The 24,398-nt window shown below is 45.1% G+C and overlaps 1 protein-coding gene across 1 annotated transcript in view; it reads right to left on the bottom strand.

Moving 5' to 3' along the window:
* CEP89 (centrosomal protein 89) overlaps window positions 1-24,398 on the bottom strand; it is a 66,111-nt gene that overhangs the window by 37,371 nt on the left and 4,342 nt on the right. Inside the window, exons 3-12 of the mRNA XM_021711636.1 lie at window positions 19,566-19,724; window positions 17,381-17,586; window positions 14,677-14,751; window positions 11,513-11,541; window positions 10,534-10,576; window positions 7,877-8,095; window positions 6,331-6,473; window positions 5,405-5,455; window positions 4,886-4,969; window positions 2,521-2,624 (exon numbers count right to left, since the gene is read on the bottom strand). Coding sequence (XP_021567311.1) covers window positions 2,521-2,624; window positions 4,886-4,969; window positions 5,405-5,455; window positions 6,331-6,473; window positions 7,877-8,095; window positions 10,534-10,576; window positions 11,513-11,541; window positions 14,677-14,751; window positions 17,381-17,586; window positions 19,566-19,724 — 1,113 coding nt within the window. The remainder of the gene's footprint in view (window positions 1-2,520; window positions 2,625-4,885; window positions 4,970-5,404; window positions 5,456-6,330; window positions 6,474-7,876; window positions 8,096-10,533; window positions 10,577-11,512; window positions 11,542-14,676; window positions 14,752-17,380; window positions 17,587-19,565; window positions 19,725-24,398) is intronic.

The raw sequence follows: 24,398 nt of genomic DNA, 5'->3' as shown, positions 1-24,398 counted from the left end.
TGACGGAGTGAGACTCCAACTCAAAAAAAAAAAGAAAGCCACTTAAGCTCTCAAGACTCACATGTTGGGCCGGATGTGGTGGCTCAAGCCTGTAATCCCAGCACTTTAGGAGGCCGAGGTGAGAGGATTACCTGAGCCTACAGGTTCAAGAACAGCCTGGACAACTTGGCGAGACCTCATCTCTACAATAAATCAAAAAATTAGCCAGTCATCGTAGCATGCGACTATAGTTCCAGCTACTTGGAAGGCTGAGGCAGAAGGATCACCTGAGCCCAACAGGTTGACGCTGGGGTGGCTGTGAGCATGCCACTGCACTCCAGTCTGGGCAGAATGAGACTCCAACTCAAAAAAAAAAAAAAAAAAAAAAAAAATCCAAGTTCAATAAGGGAGGTCACAGTGTAGCTAGGTCTGGTAGCTGCCCAGGCCAATCCCTACCACAGAATCAGGGATAACCAACCTAACAGTACAAGTGTGGTTGACACAATTCTGGATTTCTGAACATCACATATGGAAAATATTTCATTTTTTAATAATGTTAAGACATTTAAAAAAATACTAAGTGGCCAGGAGTGGTGGCTCAAGCCTGTAATCCTAGCACTTTGGGAGGCCAAGATGAGAGGATTGTCTGAGCTTAAGGATTCGAGAACAGCCTGGGCAACTTGGCAAGACCTCTTCTCTACAATAAATCAAAAAATTAGCCGGGCATGGTAGTACACGCCTATAGTGCCGGCTACTTGGAAGGCTGAGGCGGAAGGATCGCCGGAGCCCAGCAGGTTGAGGCTGCGGTGGCCGGGAGCGGCCACTGCACTCCAGTCTGGGTGACAGAGTGAGACTCCAAAACTCAAAAAATAAATAAATAAATAAAAATACTAAGTATGACACGCCTACCCCAGTGCTTTTGCTGTTTCCTTCGTCTTGCCTGGATGGGACTTCAGACTTTTCAAGACATTTACTTTCTCTGATTCAGTTAGCAGACATTTATGGCTGCTATGCTAGACGTGGGTGACACACAAGGATCGATGAGACAGGGTCCTTGAGCGCTCACAAGGACAGGCAGGTGCAGCGTGGCAGGTTCCAGGACAGGACGCGTGTTTAGGGCTATGTGAGAAACAGAGACAGCGAGTGCTACCGACAGTCACCACGCAAGCAGGGCAGTGAAGGGCGAGAGGGGCAGAAGGGAAATTCTGGGGAGACAGGACAGGAGTGGGGCCGCCGTGGCCACCAGGGAATCGACAGGGAAAGGCAGCCCCAAGTGGTTGTGGGGCTTCCAGCTGAGCTTATGTTGAGCTTTCAGTTCTCAAACCCTGGGAGTCACGGGAGGCACCTAAGCAAGAATGTGACTCGCCGGGTTTGCAACGGGAAAATTGCCCTAGAAAAACACCACTTCAGCAAATGAAAAAGGAAAAGCAGCAATATTTCAGATATGAGGATCTAGTTAGAATTTTTTTTTTTTTTTTTGAGTCAGAGTCTTACTCCGTCACCCAAGCTGGAGTGCAGTGGCACACTCACGGCCACCCCAGCATCAACCTGCTGGGCTCCAGCGATCCTTCTGCCTCAGCCTTCCAAGTAGCCAGAACTACAGGCACGCGCTACCACACCTGGCTAATTTTTGAGTTATTGTAGAGACAAGGTCTCACCACATTGCCCGGCCTGGTCTTAAACTCACAGTCTCAGGCAATCTACTCGCCTTGGTTCTTGACGTGCAGGCTGAACCACTGAGCCTGGCCTACTTAGAATTTTTATTTTTTATTTATTTATTTTTGAGTTGGAGTCTCACTCTGTCACCCAGACTGGAGTGCCACCGCAGCCTTGACCTGCTGGGCTCCGGCGATCCTGCCGCCTCAGCCTTCCAAGTAGCTGGAACTACAGGCGCGCGCTACCACGCCCGGCTGATTTTTGATTTATTGTAGAGATGAGGTCTCGCCAAGTGGCCCAGGCGGGTCTCGAACCCGTGGGCTCAGGCAATCCACTCACCTCAGCCTCCCAAAGTGCTGGGATTACAGGCTGAGCCACCGAGCCCGGCTAGAATTTTTAAAGTCATCCTTAAAATACAAGTTTACAATATTTTACCAGGATTTTATTGTACTTTATTAATTTCTTAGAAGCTCTTCCTTAAAATAGTTGAGTTAAAAAAGAAAATGTACTTGATATTTTCATACAGTTTTTCCTATTATCCTTTGTTTGTTTGTTTGTTTTTGAGTTGGAGTCTCACTCAGTCGCCCAGACTGGAGTGCAGTGGCCGCTCCCAGCCACCGCAGCCTCGACCTGCTGGGCTCCGGCGATCCTTCCTCCTCAGCCTTCTGAGCAGCCGGAATTACAGGCATGCGCTACCACACCCGGCTGATTTTTAGATTTATTGTAGAGATGAGGTCTCGCTGCCCAGGCGGGTCTCGAACCCGCCGGCTCAGGCAATCCACTCACTTCAGCCTCCCAAAGGCGCAGGATTACAGGCTGAGCCACCGAGCCCGACTTATCCTTTGTTTTAAATTGGCAAAATATCAGAAACACAAAGCCACTTGCCATTCTTCAGTGGTCACAGGACTACTCTTATTTAACTGTTGGTGCAATTCTTCATTTTCTTTCACCACTTCTTGGACTCGCATCCTAAACATTCTCATTTCCTCCTGAAATAAAATTTATGTAAAATGTAACACACACATCTATATTTCTTAGTTCCAGTGCTGTTGCTGTGGTTAGAATCAAATGGTAACAGGCACTTAGCAAAGTCTCACAGCAGCACCACCTTAAACTGTCAGTACCAGCCGCACTTCCAGATCGCGGGAAGCCTACAGTCCACTGAGAAAGCACAGACAGCTGGAACCTCAGTACACGGGGCAAAACCCTGGGCTTTAAATACTTAATTCCTGATTGGATAACAATTTCTATAACTGCTAAATAGAAAAGTTTAAAAGGAGGATTTTAAAAAGCAGAGATGCCACAGTCATTTGTCTTTTGTTTAAAGACTTTGGTAAATGAATTGGAATTTTTAATATAAAAACACAACTCTTCATCCTTAACTACAGCCAGATTTGGAAGGGAAGGGGTTACTGAAGGGGTGAGGCTCCTCATTTTGCTCCATGACAACCATGAGAAGACCTTTCTTATTTGAGTCATCAGCCCACTGAGCTTCATGGGCCACTGGCCCCAGCACGAGACCTGCAGTTCTGTCTGTTTTGACTCCTAACAGCCTGTGTCTGTCTTCGGTTCTTATCAGTCTTGTTTGTGATACTTCAGCTGGGACTTCTCCACCAGGCTTTTCTCAGCCAGCCCTTAGCCAGCTCCAGTGTCTTGTGCTGTCATTTGGGGAGAAGCTGAGGTCCTAATATTCATTCTGGTATGCTTCTAGAGGCTTTTTCGCCCTGCTCTCAGATACACGTGCTTGTGACTGTTTACCCAAAGCAGCATTGTCAAATAACTTCTTCTCCTCTCACCTTTATGCCCAGACACACCCACTCACTGCTAGGTATCCACTTGACTCTTTTCTGGGATCAGGCAAACCAAAGCCTGTGGACCAGCTGCCTGTTTTTGTAATTAAAGCTTTATTAAACACTGCCTCACACTGTTTACATGTTATCTATGGTTGCTTGCATGTTGCAACAGCAGAGCTGAAGAGCTGCAAACAAAAACTGCATGGCCCACAGAGCCTAAAATATGTATTAACTGGCCCTTTACAGAAAAAGTATGCTGACCCTGATTTAGAAAGAGCAACAAAATAGTAATTTTATTAATCATTAGGATTGATAGACAATCAATTAGTATAAGACCAATTCATGCTTTCAGAAAAGTAAGTGTTCAATAATTAAGTCTAAGAAGAAAAGGTTCAAAATGACATTACACGGTCAGGCGTGCACTGGCTCATGCCTGTAATCCCAGCATTTTGGGAAGCCAAGGTGGGAGGATTGCTTGAGCCCAGGAGTACAACACCAGCCTGAACAAAATAATGAGATCTTGTCTCTGCAAAAAAAAAAAAATAGCCAGGCATGGCAGTGCATACCTATAGTCTCCGGTATTCAGGAAGCTAAGACATAAAGATTTTCTGAGTCCAGGAGGTCGAGGCTGCAATGAGCCGCGACTGTGCTACTGCACTCCAGCCTGGGTGATACAGTGAGATCCCGGCTCAAGGAAAAAAAAAAATTATATTACATAGGACATGTACATGGAACAGCACGACTGAAGAAGAACAGGCTGGGAGACTCTTAAGGACCCTTTTAACTTGGAATCCCTTAACAACCAACATTTCTCTTTCTGAATCCTTCTTTCTGAATCCTTTTTAAGACCCATTTGGCACTTAAAAGAGGAACCCAGAAGTCTGCAGCATGGAAGGCACATGGAGCCACTCCCATGAGACAGGGAACAAAGCAGACATGATGGAACAACCTCACTACCCACTTCCAACAGCTCAGTAATTGGACTTTGCGGAGTCAGCTCTTCCTAGAATTAAGAAGCATTTAAGTTTGCCTGAAACACGCCTGGCCAGTTCCCTCCCCCTGCCTGTCCAACGTCCCTCCCAACGTTGGTATCTGCAGCTGCAGAGAAACAGGTGAGAACGGCATCCCTACTGCTGCCTTCGCTGCGCCCCGAGGTCCCAGCACACAAGGCCCACCTTCCAACACAGCAAGCCCTGGCCCTCCACACCTACCTCCCCACTCTCCCTCCCACCCTCCCACTCTGCCAATCATTCCCCTACTTCCTCCCCTTTTCCTTCCTTCCCTCTCGCCCTCCCTCTCATCCTGCCACAAACTTCTTTCCTTCCTCCTTCCCTTCTTTTAACAAACACTTGGTCACCTACAATATGTTGGGATACCCACCTTCAAAATGCATCTGAAACATTTAAAATAGTTCACTTTGTATCACCCTGTCTCTTCTGAGACACTGGCCAGCCTACCTTGAGGGTGGCATTGAGCTCTTCTTTCTCTTTCATCGTATCTTCGTAAGCCAGTAGCAGCCGTGACAGGTATTTTATATCCAACTGAAGATGACGGAGTAAAAGAGGGTTAATAGATTTCTCATATCTAAATATAATTAGCATTTTTTTTGAGTTGGAGTCTCACTCTGTTGCCCAGGCTGGAGTACAGTGGCACGCTCACAGCCACCCCAGCGTCGACCTGCTGGGCTCAGCCTTCCAAGTAGCTGGAACTACAGGCGCGTGCTACTGCACTTGGCTAATTTTTGATTTATTGTAGAGACAAGGTCTCACCAAGTTGCCTGGGTTGTTCTCGAACCCAGGGGCTCAGGCAATTCACTCGCCTCATCCTCTCAAAGTGCTGGGATTACAGGTTGAGTCACCGAGACTGGTCGGCACATTTTTTTAAAGGCAAGAAATACACTTTTTCAAATGGTTTTTAGTAGCTATGCAAATATACCCATGGGAATACAGGCCTGAAATTTAATAACTTTCACTTACCAACCAGGGTGGTACAGGGCCCTTTGACGGGAGGCCTTCAATATTTAAACTCTAAGAACAAAACATATCAAAAGCAAATTAAACTATACTTCCTCTGAAATGTAAAGTCTTATATATTCTTTTTTTTGAGAGAGAGAGAGAGAGGTGGATGTCTCGCTACATTGCCCAGGCAGGTCTCAAACTCCTGAGCTAAAGCAATCCTTCCTCCTTGGCTTCCCAAAGTGCTGGGATTACAGGTATGAGCCACTGCACTCAGTCTGATTTTTTAAATGGGCATGAATTGAATGGTATGTGAGTTATATCTCAAAGCTGTTATTTGAAAAAGTTAAACCTAAACTCTCCTTCAAAAAGAAACTCAGAAGCCCATGAGGCCCTGAACTCCTAGGAAAGACCTGAGAACACCGTGTGCACGTGGCTTCCCCCTGTCTGGACCACAGCAAAGATCCTTCAGTTGCGCATCCTCCTCCTGTACTCACAAGTCCCTCGCATGCCCAAGTTCTCTCAGAGCAAGGGCCGACCATCTGGTTCATCTTGTATATCTCACAGCATCCAATACAGTGACTTGCTCAGTAAGAGTTTGTGGAACTGAATTCTGCAATCATTTTTATAAGTAAAAACTCATCTACTTATTGTTCAGAGTTTGTGCACTGGCACAATGAAGCAGCTAACATGGACTCTTTACTCTTTTACTTTATATACTTCTCCATTGTCCCAACGTTTTTCTTTATGCCTTTGTTATAAGGAAAGAAGGAAGGAGGGAGGAAGGGAGGGAGAATGGTCCCTAGAAAGACTATTCTTTGGAAATGCCTTTTTTAATATTAAATTATAATAAATAAGAACCTCTTTTGATTGGAAATCAATTCAACAGTAAAGCCAGAAAGTCTAAAAACAGCCAGAAAGTCTAATTTCAAGATTGGAAACATTACCTCTTCCTTGGACAAATGTCTGAATTTTGACTGATAGCGACTCAGTTCTACGTTCAGACGATGGACAGTCATTTTCAGCCCATCATTTTCATCCACCAGTTCTTGAGCTTGTTTTCGTAAATAAAGCAATTCAGGAGTAGCAACTAGTGAAAAAATCAATTTAACATTATACTATAAGAGATGATATCAAATTTAGCAAGATTTTACATAAATTGCTAATCATTTGCTTTTTTCCCCCTTTTAGGCCCAGAGAGGCAATGTGTGTGTGTGTGTGTGTGTGTGTATACATATATATATATTGCTGCAAATAAATACAAGTTATGAAGATTTTTTAGCATTGAATAGTCAAGATTATATTGGAAGTTTGTGGAAGTTTTTCATGTACAATAAAGTAAAATAAAATTTTTAAGTTGGAAAGGAGTAGTCACTGTTTTAGATGACATAAAAATATGTGCTTTGAAAACTCATATAGAATAAATGAAAAGTGTATTAGAACTAATAACCTTCCCATATAACAGCAATGTCCATAATAGAAAGCAAAATAGAAAACAGATCCTTCAAAGAAACAGCACAAGTAACATACAGCATTTGGAAATAAATATACCTAAGACAAGAATTATGCAGAGCCTATATGAAGAAAATTAACATCACTTTACTTAAGGCCATATTATCAGTTTTATATATGTAGAAAAGAGAATATAAAACATATTGATGATGCCTGCATAATGAACATTTGTATACATAACCCTGAATTGTACCCCACATCTTTAAAATAAAGAAAAAAAAATATATATATATATAGATGAATATTTATATAACCTCAGATTTAAAAAGACTGAAACCAGGGCATAAGTCATAAAAGAAAAACATCTTATAAATTTGGCCAAATTATCCACAACTAAAAAATAGTATACACATGACAAAGGGACTAAAATCCTTTGTATGTAAAGAGTTCCTGCTAATCAGTAAGCAAAAAACAAGTTTCTCACTTTAAAGTGGGCCACTTATGAAAGAGAAAAGAAGATGACTTGCAAAGATATGAAAAAAAAATTCAAGCTCATCAATAGTAAAATAAATATAAATTAAAATGTCGTTTCTTTCTTTTTTGTCTAACGAATTAGCAAGGAAAATTGAATCCTCATCACCGGTGATAAAAGAGGCGCTTTCATATGCTGCTCATGGGGATAAAAACTAATATGAGGCAGCAGACAGCAGACACTCTTGCTACTGTTCTGCCCGTTGTATCTTCTCTTTAACAAACTGGCCTTTCTTAATTCAAGGAAAAAAACACTTACATGACACATATGTAAGACACTATGGTAAGCATCAAGTTCCTAAAGAAGTGCTGGAATTCCCTTAGTATAATGATAATAATTACAGAGTAGTTGAAATAAAATGTCAACGAATATACAGATATTAACAAAAGAGCTTAAATACGACAACAGAAAGTATCAACAAGTATCACAACATAAAGTGTCAACTCTCAAGACATAATAAGTGAGTGCGGCCCTGCTCATTATTCTTTTCATGAAAGCACTGTCCCCACCTTCCTGTGCTGCCGTCTTCTCAGCCTCCTTCAGCCTTCCCTTCTCTTTTTCCATTCTCTTCCGTTTTAACTGTAGTTCTTTCATGGCTTGTTTCATTATGTTCAATTCAAGGATAAGGGTTTGATTTGTATTGTTCAGATGCAAATTTTCCTCTTTTAATTCTTCAAACTTTTCTTTGGTTATTTCTGTAAATCTTTGAAGTGCTCTGCCAGTTATATCTGCAAAAGTATAGGGGAAAAGTTTAAGACTACCCATGGACATTTACAGTGTTAACCCCAAATCACTTCAGGTTTTATTCCAAAACCCTGTGAGGACTTCACATCAGGCCTGGTGTGGTATTCTTCCGTCCCTGGGAAGGGAACGCTCATGCAGGCGAGAGTGAGTGGCCTGGTGGGACGAGGGCGAGCAGCAGGAAGAGGCCATGAGGAGCAGGGGTCAGAGGAGCCCCCGCACACCGGGATGTGGAGTGAGGGCTTGACCTCCAGAAAGGCGTTCAGCAGAGGTGTGAGGGTGAAGCGGCTCGACTCTCAGATGAATCCCATAGCCTGGCAGGGAAGGAAGCAGACTGGAATGAGGCCCAGCCCAGAGGCTAAAGTAGGGACAGAGAGGAGGAAACATGAGAGAAGGGTTTGGGGGCTGGAACCCAACAAGACCTATGGCTGGCTGGTATGGGCCGTGAGAGGAGCAAGTCAGGAAGCCACCTAGCTCTGTGCCTGGGTCTGTGTCAGAAACACTCACCCTGACCAGGACACAACACAGAGAGCCGACGAGGGCACTAAAGAGGAGAGGAGGCAGCCGGGACAGGACACAGGTCTACACCCCACAGGCAGTCTCCGCTGGCGAGACTGACCAGCCACCAGCCCATGGGCAGTGCCTGAAGGTACCAGGGAGATGGGAAAACAGAGGTCACGAAGGATTTCGACAGGGAATAGCAAGAAAGGTTGGTGGAAAACAGAGTGTGTTCCATGGGGAGACATGCTCAGTCAGAGAGGTCAAGGGGGTGAAGTGCCAACAAGCCCCCTTCTGTGGGCAGACAAAGACAGAAAGCTGGTGGTTCTGGAAAGCCTGGCCTGGCCCCTGACATACACGTACCAGTCCCTAGGACGTGGAGGGAAGGCTAAGAATGGGGTAACTCCACAGCTGCACAGAACACGAAGGGAGCCCTGAGGAATGCCAGAGAGAGGACAGTTGAGACTAGATGGAAGACGAAAGCCACAGCCTCCAACGTGCCAGGAGAGGGCAGCCACAAAAGGCAGGAGCGGCTCCTGGGATAGGCCTTGCCCTGGTAGGAATGGGACATGAAGTGGCCTGCATAAGCTGAGGAGGTGTCCGCTAGAGCACCAGAGTGGAGCAGCAAGGGGTCAGCCTGCCTGGGTCAGGCTGAGAGCAGAAACGTGCCTCTCAGCAGGCAGTACAACAGGCCCTGACAGGTTCAAAGAGCCTGGGCAGGCTGGGGCATTGGAGAAGGTCAGGAGGAAAAGGGGGCCCCGGATCCTCGCTGGCCACACGTCCAGCCCGTCCCACCAGTCACTGGAAGACAGGCTGTACGGCCGGTCTGGCCACACAGCTTGTTTCTCCTCTCCAAGCAGCCTGCAGTAAACAAATACAGCATCTCCCACGGGGAAATGGACCAACAGGAACTCTCAAGGCCAAGAAGCACAAAGACCTGAGCCAAACAAAGAGGACAAAGGGGCCTCGGCACAAACGCCAAAACTGGGCTGAGTGTAGACAGGATGTTCAGAGGGACTGCAGTCAATAGCCCACAGAAATCATGGAAGCGAACACTTTGACTGACAAAAACTTCAAAGGATGGGCTGGACAGCAGAAAATACATAATGAAGAAGGGACCTGTGGGCTAGCAGCCAGCAGCCCAGCAATCTCCCAGAAGACAGTCCTAAAAGCAACAAGATTGAAAGGGTGAAAATGGGGCTTGGTGGCTCAGCCTGTATTTCCAGCGCTTTGGGAGGCTGAGGCGAGTCGATTGCCTGAGCCTGTGGGTTCCAGACCCGCCTGGACAACTTGGCGAGACCTCATCTCTACAACAAATCAAAAAATTAGCCGGGTGTGGTAGTGCGTGCCTATTTAATCCTTCTAGCTGCTTGGAAGGCTGAGGCGGGAGGATCGCCGGAGCCTAGCAGGTCGAGGCTGCGGTGACCGGGAGTGGCCACTGCACTCCAGTCTGGAGGACAGAGTGAGACTCTAACTTAAAAAAAAAAAAAAAAAAGAAAGAAAAGAAAGTCAACCCCACAGTGAGCACAGACTTAAAAGAGGGTTTTCAGACTAATGAGTAACAATAGCAGAAATGATAAAAGCCAATCTGGAAGCCACGGTCACTCCCCACACTCCAGAGGGGTATAACCCACAGGCCTCTCCAGCTCTCACTCTGCCATTGGCCCTCATTTGTACCAGCCTGCCCACTGGGAGTCTAAGCATATCCCACAGGTCCACCCCCCAGTGCTCCATGCACACTCCACTTAAACTGACCCACCACCCAGTGTGTGGACCCTCTATTTTGAAGCAAAGGTGGGGATTCAACAATTAACCCTCTTCCCAATTTCAGTAACAGAGGAAGCATCTCATTTTCAGATGAGATTATTCTGAGTGTTCTCTAAAACTATGAGCTTTTCAATCATAATGAAATTCAAAAGGCAAATACCTGGGGATGGTGGAGGTTTTTTACATAGCGGCGGTTTTTCATCCTAGGGAAGAAAAAACGTGAGAGGAATGAGTGAGAAGTCTTGGCCTGTGCTAGAGAGGACACAGCAGCCAGGTCACTAGACCTCGGGTGTACCAGCACACTATGTCCTCCGTTTTGGCTGTTGTGCTTAGTTTATTTCGGCTTTAGAGACTCTAATATCCACTGTTTCTTACAACAGGATCTTAGACCTTAGGGGCCTGCCCCTCTTGAGTTCCGTGGGGCAGCAGGGAAGTCCTGTCTGAGCTTTCTGCTTGTGAGTTCAGGGACCTCTAATTTCCATGCAGCTCCCATGAGTGACAGGTTGCCAGTTCATGTTGGACAGCATGTGGCAGGGCTGCAAGGCTGAACAGAGAGGCACAAGGCTGTCTCCAGTCAGGCCTTTCTCACTGAGATAAGCAAAAAGGACCCATCGGCTGCCGGGAAGCATGTTTCCAAAATGCTCAGCAAAGAATATTAGTGAGGTTCTGACTTCTCAATCCCAAACTTAGAGGAAAGGAAAAGCTTTGAGCCTTTGTTAATTTTTCCTTACACATCAGTGTGATTATTAAGTTTCTAATTTCTGCTGAAAAAGTAGGTAAGGTTATAAATTAACTCTCCTGAGAAATGTTTAATTCTTGTTTCTATGACATCGCACAATGAAAAACTTAAGTTAGAACTATTTCCATGTCTACAAATTAGTTATTAATTTGTCTAATTAGTCTGTTCATTCTACAAATTATGTAAGTGGTTTCTAACTCTTCAATACATTGCTTTCACTATTAAACTATAGAAAGTATGATATTCCTCATGCTTTAAAGTATTTATTTAAAAGAAATATTCAACAGAAAAGAACTCTTAAGGAAAGACTTCTTTTCCCCTGCAAATCACAAAAATTGTTGAAAAATTAAGATGAAAACTCTATTTATTGAGAAAATAAGTTTATTTTTTAAAAACTTACCTTTAAATTCAGAACAGAGTGTTTATTATCTGATGAAGAAAAAGAGAGAGAGAGAGAGAGAGAGAGAGAGAGAGAGAGAGACTTTTAACACAGGTGATGAACTCTGACAACTCCGAGGAACACACTCACAGAAACTCACCTTCCTCGGAGGAGCTGACCATGCCCGGGACAGGGATGAACTTCACAAGGTCAGGTGGGTGTGGGCCAGGGCCAGGGGGTGCCTGACCGAACTGCTCCCCTCTCTCCTGCTCACTCCTGGGCACCGTCGTGGCTCATGGGATCGCAGAACCAAAGCCAGACTCCACAGCACGGCACTGAGCCCTCCCCGTGCTGCTTGTCCCACGTTCCCATGCCCACCCCTCATGCTCACTCTCCACGCTTGCCCAGCACCCCACGTGGGCCACGGCTCGACGGCTCTCTGCCTGCCCTGTCTGGAAGCAGCCTCCAACTTGATCCGAAAAACAGCTGTGCCTGAAATACACTCTCTTGGCAACACAGAGAAAAACAAGCCCTGCTATTCCACACTTTCCACACATCTGCAACTCAGGTACCCTGAGAAGGGAGATCTTACACCCAAGCTTGCCCATACATACGCTCTGGTCTAGCAAAAAGCTGGACATCTGGGTTGCTTTTAACTTTCTACTATTAATTTTCAGAGCAGAAATAATTGGCTAAAAATAAATTAGAAACATGTACAAGAAACAGGGGGGAACCCTATAGAATTCAGAAAGCAGAAGAAAATGCTGAAGCTGCATACAAGATTCTAACTTTACTTCCTAGTTGATTAAAATTACCAATACATGAACAACTAATCACTGAACAGCTTGTTTTTGGCCAAAAAGTCATCTTGATCAACTGTTTTTAACCCAGCTCCTTTTGGTCAATGTCCAGGGGCAGCCTGGACGGCTTCTGTGTGTTTGTCACCTGGTGAAACCCCACCCTGTCCTTCTGGTCAAGCTGAATGACACCTCCTCTCCCTGCTACCTGCTCCCACCTTGGTGCCGTCTCTGCTGCCTGCCTCAGACTGCAGTCTGCCACCTGCACCTACTCCTCGGCATCCGGAGTGACTGGGAAGGGGCCTGTGACTCTGCTGCCTCTGGCACTTGGCATGTGCGGAACGAATTTCGAATGAGCAAATGTTTAAAGGGATACAACAAGAAAAAATTCACATTTGTCATAACACTTTCAAAACAGTCTCGATTTGGCATCCTACACACTACATCAGATCTTATTGCTTTTTTTTTTTGGAGTCAGGTTCTCACTCTTGTCCAGCACAGAGTGCAGTGGCATGATCATGGCTTACCACAGCCTCAACCTGCTGGGCTCAGGTGATCTTTCCGCCTCAGCCTCTCGAGTAGCTCAGACATAAAGCAAACACCACCATGCCCAGCTAATTTTTGGATTTCTTTGTGGAGACGAGGTCTCACTATGTTGCCTAGGTAGGTCTCCAATCTATGCTCCAAGTTCATGCTCCCAAGTATGTGGGGGTCACTGGCCCTTGGCCCCAAATCCACCTCCAATGCTTGCCAATGGGTGTGATGACGAGCTTTATCAGTGGAGGGCGCAGAGGAGATGCTGATCCATTCTTTTCTTTTTCAAATTTTTTCTTCTAATTTTTATTTTTTAGAGACAGAGTCTTGCTATGCTGCCCAGGCTGGACTTGAACTCCTGGTCTCAAGTGATCCTCCCACCTCTGCCTCTCAAGGAACTGGGACCATAGGTCTACACCACCAACTTCGGCTCCTTTCTTTTTTTCCTCTTTCTTTTTCTTTAATTTTCGGTTTTAATGGCCAGCAACGTGCAGCACCTCCCCATGAGTGGCTTCTCCTGGCACCCTCCCAGAGTAGGCAGCTTCCCAGTAAATTTCATCAGGGCAGCGTTTCCGGCCATAGCTGGGGGGCCATAGCTATACCCTTACCTCCAAGGTCCGGATCCCAGTTCTGGGTAAGGCTTTTCCACATTCACAAGCTCAGTGTCAGCCCTGGAGACAGGGGCTGTTCCCTCTGTCCGCTATTCCTGCACTCCTGTGTGTCCTCTTCTTTACCCCTTAGCAGGCAATCCTGTCTTAACTTTTTTTTTAGAGACAGGGTCTCGTTCTGTTGCCCAGGCTGGAGTGCGGTGGTGCAATCTTAACTCACTGCAGCCTTGAATCTCCTGGGTTCATGCAATCTTCCTACCTCAGCCACCCAAGGAGCTAGGACTACAGGCCCACGCCACCATGCCCGGCTCTCAGTCCTGTTATAATGAGTCATTCTTTAAATTAAATTTTGCCTCTTCAAGTCACCATGTGTGTTCTGTCTCCTGATTGGATCCTGCCTGCTATGTGCCACATCAGGCCACACAACACAGATGTCAGAGAAGGAAGGAGAGAGCCACACGTGTGGATGGATGACGAAATTCAGGACGTGTTGTGAGATGAAAACAAGGTAGGTAACAAAATTGCATGTATTTTATACACATACATGCTCTAAACTGTGAAAAATAATTATCTACAGGAGTACAGAGAAACTTTTTAAGTGAATGTAATGTTAAAAAGTAATGTTAAAAAATAGGACAAGTGAGCAACAGGTGCTTTCTGGCCCAGGGACTACTAGGCTGGCATTCGGTTTTCCTGTGAAATGATTTCCATAAAAGTTTCCCTGAGCCCAAGTCATTCTGAGGGTCCTGACAATATTGGCTATCCACGCTCTGCCCAGTTCTCCTCCTCACCTCCCAAATGTAGGCCAGTTCTTAGGAAACAAAAACTGCTTCTACCTTTGCTATACTGCGCTGAATTCTCTCATCGTGATAAACAGACTACATACAGGTCCATGCATTCACACATCCAACAAGCCTTTCCTGGCAGCCCACTGTGTGCCAGGCCCTGCCTGGGCTCTGGGTCTACCATGGTGAGCTGCACAGACGTTCCCTCAGCATTCTGAGGAGCACGAGGTGCCGGCAAGCAGAGGCTCAAAACTGACAGCCTTGGGCTTTAAAGACAACCTAACATCCAGGCAATCAATTGTGGAATGCCTTATGTTCAGAAAAAATAAATGTCAACTATATTCCTAGTTAAAATCACAGAGCCACAGTAAGGAGCTACAATAGTTATACTTTCCTAAAAATATTCATCACCGCAAAATACTCTTATATTTTGTAAAAATGGGTTACAGTTTTCTTTTTACCTTTTGGTTGTGGTGTGAGAGGTGAGCCTGGAGACCCATCTTGATCAGAAATGTTTTCATCATCCTCGCTGTCTACTCCACGAGACAACAATATCTTTTTGTTACAAAAGAGAAAGAAAAAAAGACAAAGGAGTAAACATGATAAATGCAACCCATATAAAATGTCCTCCCAATGAACGCAAACATCATGATTTCATACCTTCCCCACCACTGCCTCTCTCCATGAGCAACTAAATTGCTTTTCTCCATGAGACGCAACAGGGCTACACCTGGGATCCCCAGACGAAGAGCTTGGGTGGCAAAGGCAGTGCCATCTGAGTCTTGCTGAGGCCCCAGAGGACTTCTCTCCCAGTCATTCTGCCCAGCAGCTTCCCTTCTTCGTTCCCGCCAGGGACCAACACCAGCACAGGAACAGGGCTGCCCCTGCCCTGTCCACATAGCCCCCAGTGCCATTCCATGCCAGTGCTGACACTCAGCAAGAGCTGTTGAGCTGCCCTAGGAGAACTCTCATTCACTTGCCAACCATGAGTTCACTGTGAGAGTCTCCTGATGGGCTAAAATCCTCACCTCCACTGAGAGCATCTCCTATGCAGATAACACGACTGGTGGCAGGGCCACAGAGCTGTCCCTTAGAGAAAACTGTGGGCCAGGAACAAGACTACCCCGAGGAGGAACAGACACTCTCAACAGCAGGGGTCTGGGGTTGGGGACTGCTTGAGAGGAAGAGGAATGAAGCAGGCCCTGTATGATAAACTGTGACTGGTCCTTTCTGGGTTGGCTTCCCTTCTGCTACTCTGATTATTCAGTAAAATCTTGCTTTTGTGACCAGCTTGGCTTAGCTGTGCTACGCTACAGGCAATGGAAGGGCTGTCCCTGAGGCTGGCAGGGAGGTGGTGGCAGTGACCAGCAAGATGCCCACGGGAAGAGGTATCTCAGAGGCAATGGCGAAGGCTGCTAGGCCCACTAAGCTGTGGACATGGTCCCAAGATGACCTGACTCAGGAGACAAAGCAGACAAATCTCCCAACCTGCTCATTATTTCAGGAAGAAAAAGAAATGACCTCCTGCATTTCTTTCTCTTGTTCACCTTGTCAAAGTCATATTAAGTAACTCACTATTATCAAGGAAATATGAAATGGGTAAGACAATTCAATGACATCATGAAGATCCCCCATAGGGAAAACCATCTGGCAGCACTTTCTAGCACTGATCACATGTACACCATTCCTCAGTACATACACAACAAAAATATACATATATACATCAAAGGACACAGCTCCAAGTGTTCACAGCAGCACTGTTCCTAAGAACCCCAAGTTAGAAACAATCAAACATCCATCATCGGTAAAATGAATGTATAACTGAATGGCCAAGCTGTATAGGGAAATATCATACAGCAATAAGAGTGAACCAACTCCTACTACACACAATAACTGAGGACTCTCCCCAGCTCCAAAGAATACATACTGTCTTATCACATTCACATAATTTCCAGAACAGGCAGAGCTAATCTAAGGCTATTATTAAAGACCTAATTATTAAAGATCTAATCTAGAGTCAGGACAATGTTAACTCTGTGGTGACTGAGAAGTAGGGAGACTACTTGGGTAAAAGTAACATTCTTTGTTTTGTTTTGTTTTTAAATCTGGGTGGTGGCTACTTAGTGAAAATTTATTGAACTGTACACTTATTTGTTCATATTTAACATAACAATACATAAGTCTAAAAGCATACCTTCATAAAGAATTTGTGATACTAGTCTATAAATATAACCTAAAAGGCTTAATTTAGAACCTTTGTTAACTCCCCAATATTTCTAATTGTGAAAATTCCCTTTGGTAACTAAAACAAGGTTTATTTGAGTATGTTGGGAGAAAGAAGCGGATCAGCCCTGTTAAGTGCTGACAGCAACAGCACCAGGGACGGCTTTGCTCTCATCTGTCTGTAGCCCTTGCCAAAGCCTCCTTTCTTGTCTTCCTGGATAGGATACTTAGACTTTATGCTAACTTTTTTCTTTTTTGAGACAGGGTCTTGCTGTGTCACCCAGGTTGGAGTGCAGTGGCACAATCATAGCTCACTATAACCTCAAACTCCTGCATCAACCTTCCTGCTGCAGATAGGACTACAGGCATGCAGCACCATATCAGGCTAATTTTTTCATTTTTTGTAGAGAGGAAGGCTTGGCCTGTGAATAAAAATTTTAATTCTAAACAGGGAAGATGTGGTATGGTCTGAATCCTGCCTTGGACACAGGTAAGCACTCACCTTGTTTCTTTACACATTTACCCCAAGGGTGTGAAGCAAATGAGATGGTTCAGGAAGAATGAACCAGAAGCTAACGAGATGGGCTGCCTACAGGAAGTGAATGGAAACCAGGGGCGGTGGTTCACACCCGCAATCCCAGCACTTTGGGATGCCGAGGTCGGAGGATCACTAGAGCCCAGGAGTTGGAGACCAGCCTGGACAATGTAGTGAGACCTCATCTCTACAATCCAAAAATGAGCCAGGTGTCGCGGCATGTGCCTGTGGTTCCAGCTACTAGGGAGGATGAGGCAGAAGGATCACCTGAGCCCAGAAGGCAGAGGCTGCAGTGAGCCATGACTGTGTCACTGCATTCCAGCCCGAGGGACAGAGTGAGACCCAAAAACAAAAAAAACAAAGCAATCTACCAAAAGTTACCATCAAAGTGAATGTCAGGAAGAAACTTTGGAACATGAAAGACACCTGATTTCTCTGTGGCTCAGCATACACATCGTCACCGCACCCTCCCTCTTCTCTCTGGGCCCGGACATCCCCCAACTCCTTGCTGCTGGATGATGGCTGGGTTGCCTCGTCCTCTTCTTCCCCGTAGCCCAAGGTTTCAAAGGATGGCAAAGAAGTTCTTCTCCCCAGCTCACTCTGCCAATTTGGTCTATATTAGAACATTAAAGAGTAAAACAAACGAAAAGTCACTTGACGTTGATACATATATGCCTGTATTAAATGCACTATCTCCAAGCCCCGATCCTAAATGTATTACATTACAAAACATATAGAAGCTGAAAGATAAATCACCCAGCATCCGACTTCTTTGTACACTCAGCATTTCTATTTTTTTGTTTTTGTAGTTATTATTGCATATATACACAATTGTCTTGTTATTAGTGAGTTTTTATAGTCAACATTTTGGAAGGTAGGAATCAAGTAGATACAGCAGTTTAGTCGGCCATTTTCCTTACTTAGGTGGATTTTTTCCTCCAATTTTCACTGTTATAAGTAACCCCGTAATCAATACCTATATGCAGATAAACTCTACTGTATTTAGGATTAGTCCTATAATACGAACCACCGGGCCAGGCACAGTGGCTCATGCCTGTAATCTCAACAATTTGGGAGGCCAAGGAGGGAGGATTACATGAGACCAGGAGTTGGAGACCAGCCTGGGCAATATAGTGAGACCCCATCTCTACAAAAAAATAAAAAATTAGCCTGACGTGGCATGTGCCAGTTAAAGGAAAATTTGATCACGTATTCCCATTCCCACCCCAGGAGCCCTTAAAAAGCCCTCTAGCGTTTTCCTGCCACTCTCAGAAGAGGCACCCCCAGCCTACCTGCAAGCTCAGCCCAGCCCCGCACGGACATCCCCAATGCTCAAGCTGTTCCTGACGATCCCTGTGTATCCCTAAGCTCTCCCCTCAACCCTCTCTTCCTTAGAAGGAAGCTTTCCTGAGCCCCAGCCCTGTGTCAGCTCAAACCTGGGTCAAACAGAAAAGAAAAAGATGTGATAGGTGCCAGGGAAGGTAAAATATGAATTTTTAGAGAGGCACATGAGAAGTGATGAGGGGAACCTCTTACTACTTAATTTGTGGCACAGAGAATCCTATTAGGGCTGAAAGCAACACTGAATTCATAGCTCTGTGCTGCCATGAAAATGACCAGTGGTTGCACAAGTCATAATTTAACAAGAGCCACTCTGTGTAATCCCAGCTACTTGGGAGGCTGAAGCAAGAGTACTGCTTGAGTACAGGAGTTTGAGGCTAGCCTGGGCAATATAGCAAGACTGTGTCTTTTTTAAAAAATCAGCCAGGCAGGGTGGCTCAAGCCTGTAATCCCAGCACTTTGGGAGGCTGAGGCGAGAAAACTGCCCGAGCCTGCAGGTTCGAGACCAGCCTGGGCAACATGGTGAGACCTTGCCTCTATAACAAATCAAAAAATCAGCTGGGTGTGGTAGCACACGCCTGTAGGTCCGGCTACTTGGAAGGCTGAGGCAGAAGGATCGCTGGAGCCCAGCAGGTTGACACAGGGGTGGCCGTGAGCGTGCCACTGCACTCCAGCCTGGGTGACAGAGTGAGATTCCAACTCAAAAAAAAAAAAAACAGATGTTAAGCGGGGCATGGTAGCTCATGTCTATAATCCCAGCACTTTGGGAGACTAAGGTGGGAGGATCACTTGAAAACAGGAGTTAAACACCAGCCTGAACAACATAGAGAGATCCCAACTCTACAAAAAAAATTTTTTAAGTAGCCAGGGATGGTGGCAGGTATCTGTAGTACCAGCTACTCAGAAGGCTGAGGTGGGAGGATCACTTGAGCCTGGGTGATTGAAACTGCAGTGAATTATGATCGTACCACTGCACTCCAGCCTGGGTGACCCAATCTCTAAACAAAACAAAAACCCATTCTGAAGAAAATTTGACTCAAGGGTAATAAATATCCCTGGACAGTGTCCCTTTGACATTGGTGATAAAAACCTGGTGACTAAGACTCCAGTCCTTAAAACACACAAACGTACACAGGCACCCACACATATACATGCACACATGCACACATGCACACATACACAGAGAGAGACCATGCTAAGTTGTTCCTCTTCTGCCCTGAGAAGAAGTAGAGTCAGCGACATGGTCCCTACCGAAGTCCCAGCTCTGAGGTGGTGGCATAGGGCTCGATGAAGCTATCTCTTTCCACATCGGTTGTGTCACTCTCCGACCGAGATCTTTGGCGAGGCTGAGGAATGGCAACGGTCCGGCCTGTTAACGTCGTTGCCAGGATGGCTGCAGCTAGAGCAGACCTGTGGACAAAAACATCCCACTGAGACAGCGCGACACAGACATTCAAGGTGAAGGCCAAATGACAAGATGCGTGAACCACTCAAGGTCTACTTTCTTTTCTAGTGTCCACTGAACATCGCAGTGTGGCCATGGTCTGTGTTATCGACAGTTTCATTTGATTCTCACATCAACTGATGACTAGATTCTGTTATCACCCCACTTTTCAGAGAAATTAAATGACCTGTAAAGATTTCCTAGCCAACTGGAGGTATCAATAGAACCAGCTCTTAACTGAGGTAGTCAGAGTCTGAAGCTTACAGTCCAATAGTTTTCTTATTAAAATGAACAATAAGAGTGGGGGAGAAAGGAAGTATAAAAAGACATAAAAGACTTAAAAGGATGTTTTAAAAACACTTGCAAATTATTCAAAAATATAGGAAAGATAGAGTAACCGCTTTACCCTCCTGCCTAAAAAGGCAAAACAAAAGACGCATAACTGTTCTAGTTCACTGCCTGGAGAACTTCCAGGTCACAGCACAGGGAAGAAACGAGGTGGAGCCAGGTAGACTCCCTGACTTCTGGCAAAGGAGCTGAGAGCTCAGGGACACCAAGGCAGACAGGATTCACCGGACAGAGTACAGGAGGGAGGGAACTCCACAAAGAGCTTCCCCAATCTGCAGAATGACATCCTGAGTGCTGAACAGAATACACTGCGGCACACCAGAGTGAGGAAATTATCCGAGGCTGGAGGCACAATCATCCAAAAGCATTAGAGGAGCAGGACCAGGTGCTTACACATGGATAGGGATAGCAGCTGTTCCCACCAGAAAGACTGGAGACACTTATCAGTGGGACACGGGACAAGGACTCAGGAAGGCCCGGCCTCAGGAGTGGAGAGTAATCAGCCCTTGGTGAACAGTGTCCGGATCCACCTAACAAATCAGAAAAGCAAGACTCAAAGATCAAACTGTTTCCAAGAAACTTAACTGTATCCCAGAACAAGGGCCAGAAAAATGTATAGGAATACAAAACAATCCAGCACTCAACAAAGTAAAATTCACAACAACGTCTTGTATCCAAAGGTAACCAGGTAAGCAAAGAGATGGAAAACATGGCCTATGATAAAGACAATAATCAGTTGAAAGCCACTAAGAACTGAACATGTATGTTAGAATTAGAAGGAAAGGATATTAAGACAGTTATTATAGCTATATTTCATATGTTTAAAAGTCTAAACAGAGACATGGAAGATTATTTAAAAAGACCCAAACTTTGAGAGATAAAAATGACAACATCAAAGATGAAAAGTACACTAGATGGGATTAATAGATGACACATCAAAAAAGAAAAGATCAGTAAAATTGAAGGAAAAACAATAGAAAATAACCAAAATGAAACAAAAAGGGAAAAAATATATTTTAAAAAAAAATTTTTTTTTTTTTGAGTTGGAGTCTCACTCTGTTGCCCAGACTTGAGTGTGGTAGCACGCTCCCAGCCACCACAGCCTCAACCTGCTGGGCTCCGGCAATCCTTCCGCCTCAACCTTCCAAGTAGCTGGAACTACAGGCATGCGCTACCACACCTGGCTAGTTTTTGATTTATTGTGGAGACGAGGTCTCACCAAGTTGCCCTGGCGGGTCTCAAACCCGCGGGCTCAGGCAATCCACTCGCCTCGGCCTCCCAAAGGCGCAGGATTACAGGCTGAGCCACCGAGCCCGGTCTATATATTTTAAATATTTTTTAATTTTAAAGACATGGGGTACAATTCAGGGCTAGGTATACAAATGGTCATTATGCAGGTACCCTTGTTGATGAGGTATGCACCCCCCACCCCACACAGTTTCCCACTACTGCTGGGAAAATATTTTTTAAAAAGATGTCAGCGAGATGTGGGGGAAATAATACTGCTGCATGGGCCTGGTGTGGTGGCTCACACTTGTAATCCCAGCACTTTGGGAGGCTGAGGCAGGAGGGATTGCATGAGTCCAGGAGGTCGAGACCAGTCTGGACAACATAGTGAGACCTCATCTCTACAAAAAATACAAAAATTAGCTGGATGTGGTGGCACATACCTGTAGTCCCAGCTACTCAGGAGGGAGACAGAAGGATCACCTGAGTCCAGCAAGTCGAGGCTGTGGTAGCCATGAGTGTGCCAGAGTACTCCAGCCTGGGTGACAGAGTAAGACTCTGACTCAAAAAAAATAAAAGAATGCAATATAGAAAAACAAACAACCCAATTTTTTTTAATATGCAAAAGATTTGAACAGATATTCACTAAAGAAGATACACAAATGACAAGCACATGAAAAGCACCATTAGCTATCAGACCAAAGCAAAACAAAACCACAACAAGATGCTACTACACACCCATTAAAGGTCCAAAATTTTAAAAACTGACCAAGACAACTCCTCAGGTTCTTCCTCTCTACACTGGGCCTCACAGAATGGCTCCCACAGAGAAGGGTGGCAAGAACAGTGCTCTGCCATCAGCGAGGTGGTGATCAGACAGTCCACCAACATTCACAAGCACATCCATGGAATGCACGTCAAGAAACTGCCCCTCGGCACTCAGTGAGACCCAGAAATTCACCATGATCTCCAGACGGAACTCCAGATGTGTGTACTGACACTAGGCTCAACAAAGGTGTCTGAGACAAAGGAAGAAGGAATATCCCAAACCCTGTCTGTCTAGCAATGTCCAGAAAGTACAATGAACGTGAAGATTCACCACACAAGCTCTAGACATTGGTTACCTATGTACCTGTGACCACTTTCAAAACCTACAGTCAATGTGGATGAAAACTAACCAGTGATTGTCAAATAAAGCAATAAAACCACAGACATACATAGACTGACCAAACCAAGTGTTGCCAAGGATATGAAGCAACTGGAACTCATATACTGCTGGTGGGAACAACCTTGGAAAGTCATTCGCTAGTTTCTTAATAAATTAAATCCCAGCCGGGCTCGGTGGCTCAGCCTGTCATCCCGCACCTTTGGGAGGCTGAGGTGAGTGGATTGCCTGAGCCCGTGGGTTTGAGACCCGCCTGGGCAGCGAGACCTCATCTCTACAATAAATCAAAAAATCAGCCGGGCGTGGTGGCGCAGGCCTGTAATTCCGGCTACTTGGAAGGCTGAGGAGGAAGAATCGCCAGAGCCCAGCAGGTCGAGGCTGCGGTGGCCGGGAGCGGCCACTGCACTCCAGTCTGGGCGACAGAGTGAGACTTCAACTCAAAAAAAAAAAAAATTAAATCCCTACCTAGGACATGACCCAGCTAGTTCACTCCTAGATATTTGCCCAAAAGAAATGAAAGCGTATGTCCAAAGATTTGTACACGAATGTTCATAGCAGCCTTATTCTGGTAATCAAAATTAGAAACAACCCAAATATCTATAAACAAATCGTGATGTAGTCATATACTGAATACTACTCGGCAATAAACAAGGTGAATTACTAATTTTCACAAATGGATGTATGTCGACATAATTCTACCAAGTGAAAGGAGGCAGCATAATTATTTTCTGTAATTCCACTTACATAAAATTCTAGAAAATACAAACTCATCTACAGTGACAGAAAGCAGACTAGCGGTTGCCTGGAGATGACCAGGGGAATGGGATGTGAGAAAAAGGGGCAGAAGGAGGGAATTATAAAGGGACATGAGCCGTCCTTTGGAAGTGGCCATGGTTTCACAAGTATAAACGTATATCAAAATGTATCAAATTATGCATTTTAAATATGCACACTTTATTGTATGTCAAGAATACCTCAACAAAATTGTTTCTAAAAAGATAAATGATGGCAAAGCAAAAACAGCAACAATGCATTGTGGGGTTTTTACATATAATATTTAAATGTACAACAACAGTAGCACCAAGAATGAGAAGAAAGAAATAGAAATAAATTGCTATAAGGTTCTTGCATTACACCTGAAGTGAATAATATTAATCTGAATATTATTTTTTAGAAATAAAAACAATCTAGCCAGGAGCAGGGGCTCACACCTGTAATCCCAGCACTTTGGGAGGCCGAGGTGAGAGGCTTGCCTGAGCCCAGGGGTTCAAGACCAGCCTGGGCAACAAGTCAAGATCCTGTCTCTACAATAAAACAAAAAAAATCAGTCAGGAGTGATGGCATGTGCCTGTAGTTCCAGCTACTTGGAAGGCTGAAGTGGAAGCATCGCCTGAGCCCAGGTCAAGGCTGTGGTGGTCACAATCATGCCATTGCACTCCAGCCTGGGCAACAGAAGGAAACTTCGACTCAAAACCAAAACAAAACAAAAACACTAAAAATATGACAAATTTGTCAAAGTCGACTATTTTGGGGTTACAAAGATTACAACCCTGAAAGAAGATACTTTTGTAAAGCAGACTATAGAGAAACATTCTCTCAGAAGACTACAGCTTGCTTGCCATGAAGTAACACATTTCAGTTGCTTTTCTGCTTTATAATAGGACATAACGCTAAGCTCTAGTTCCTTGTGTGGCTACATAAACTTTTAAGTCACGATGACACACGTAAGAGTTGTTCACACAAACACTGAAGAGCTGGACAGAGCCATGTTTGCACAGCAGCCATGCCACCACTCAACAGCCAGCCCTGAGACTCTGAGTCACTCGCTCACACTTGGGCCTCACGTGCAGCCCAAAGTAGAGACAGCAGCACTCTCTCACAGGGTCCTTAAGTGATGAAA

Source organism: Carlito syrichta, unplaced genomic scaffold, assembly GCF_000164805.1.
Source record: "Carlito syrichta isolate Samal-C Ts95f unplaced genomic scaffold, Tarsius_syrichta-2.0.1 Scaffold302426, whole genome shotgun sequence".
NCBI classification, from domain to species: Eukaryota; Metazoa; Chordata; class Mammalia; order Primates; family Tarsiidae; genus Carlito; species Carlito syrichta.
The sequence above is the reverse complement of the archived record's forward strand: the minus strand, read 5'-3'. Positions and strand labels throughout refer to the sequence as shown.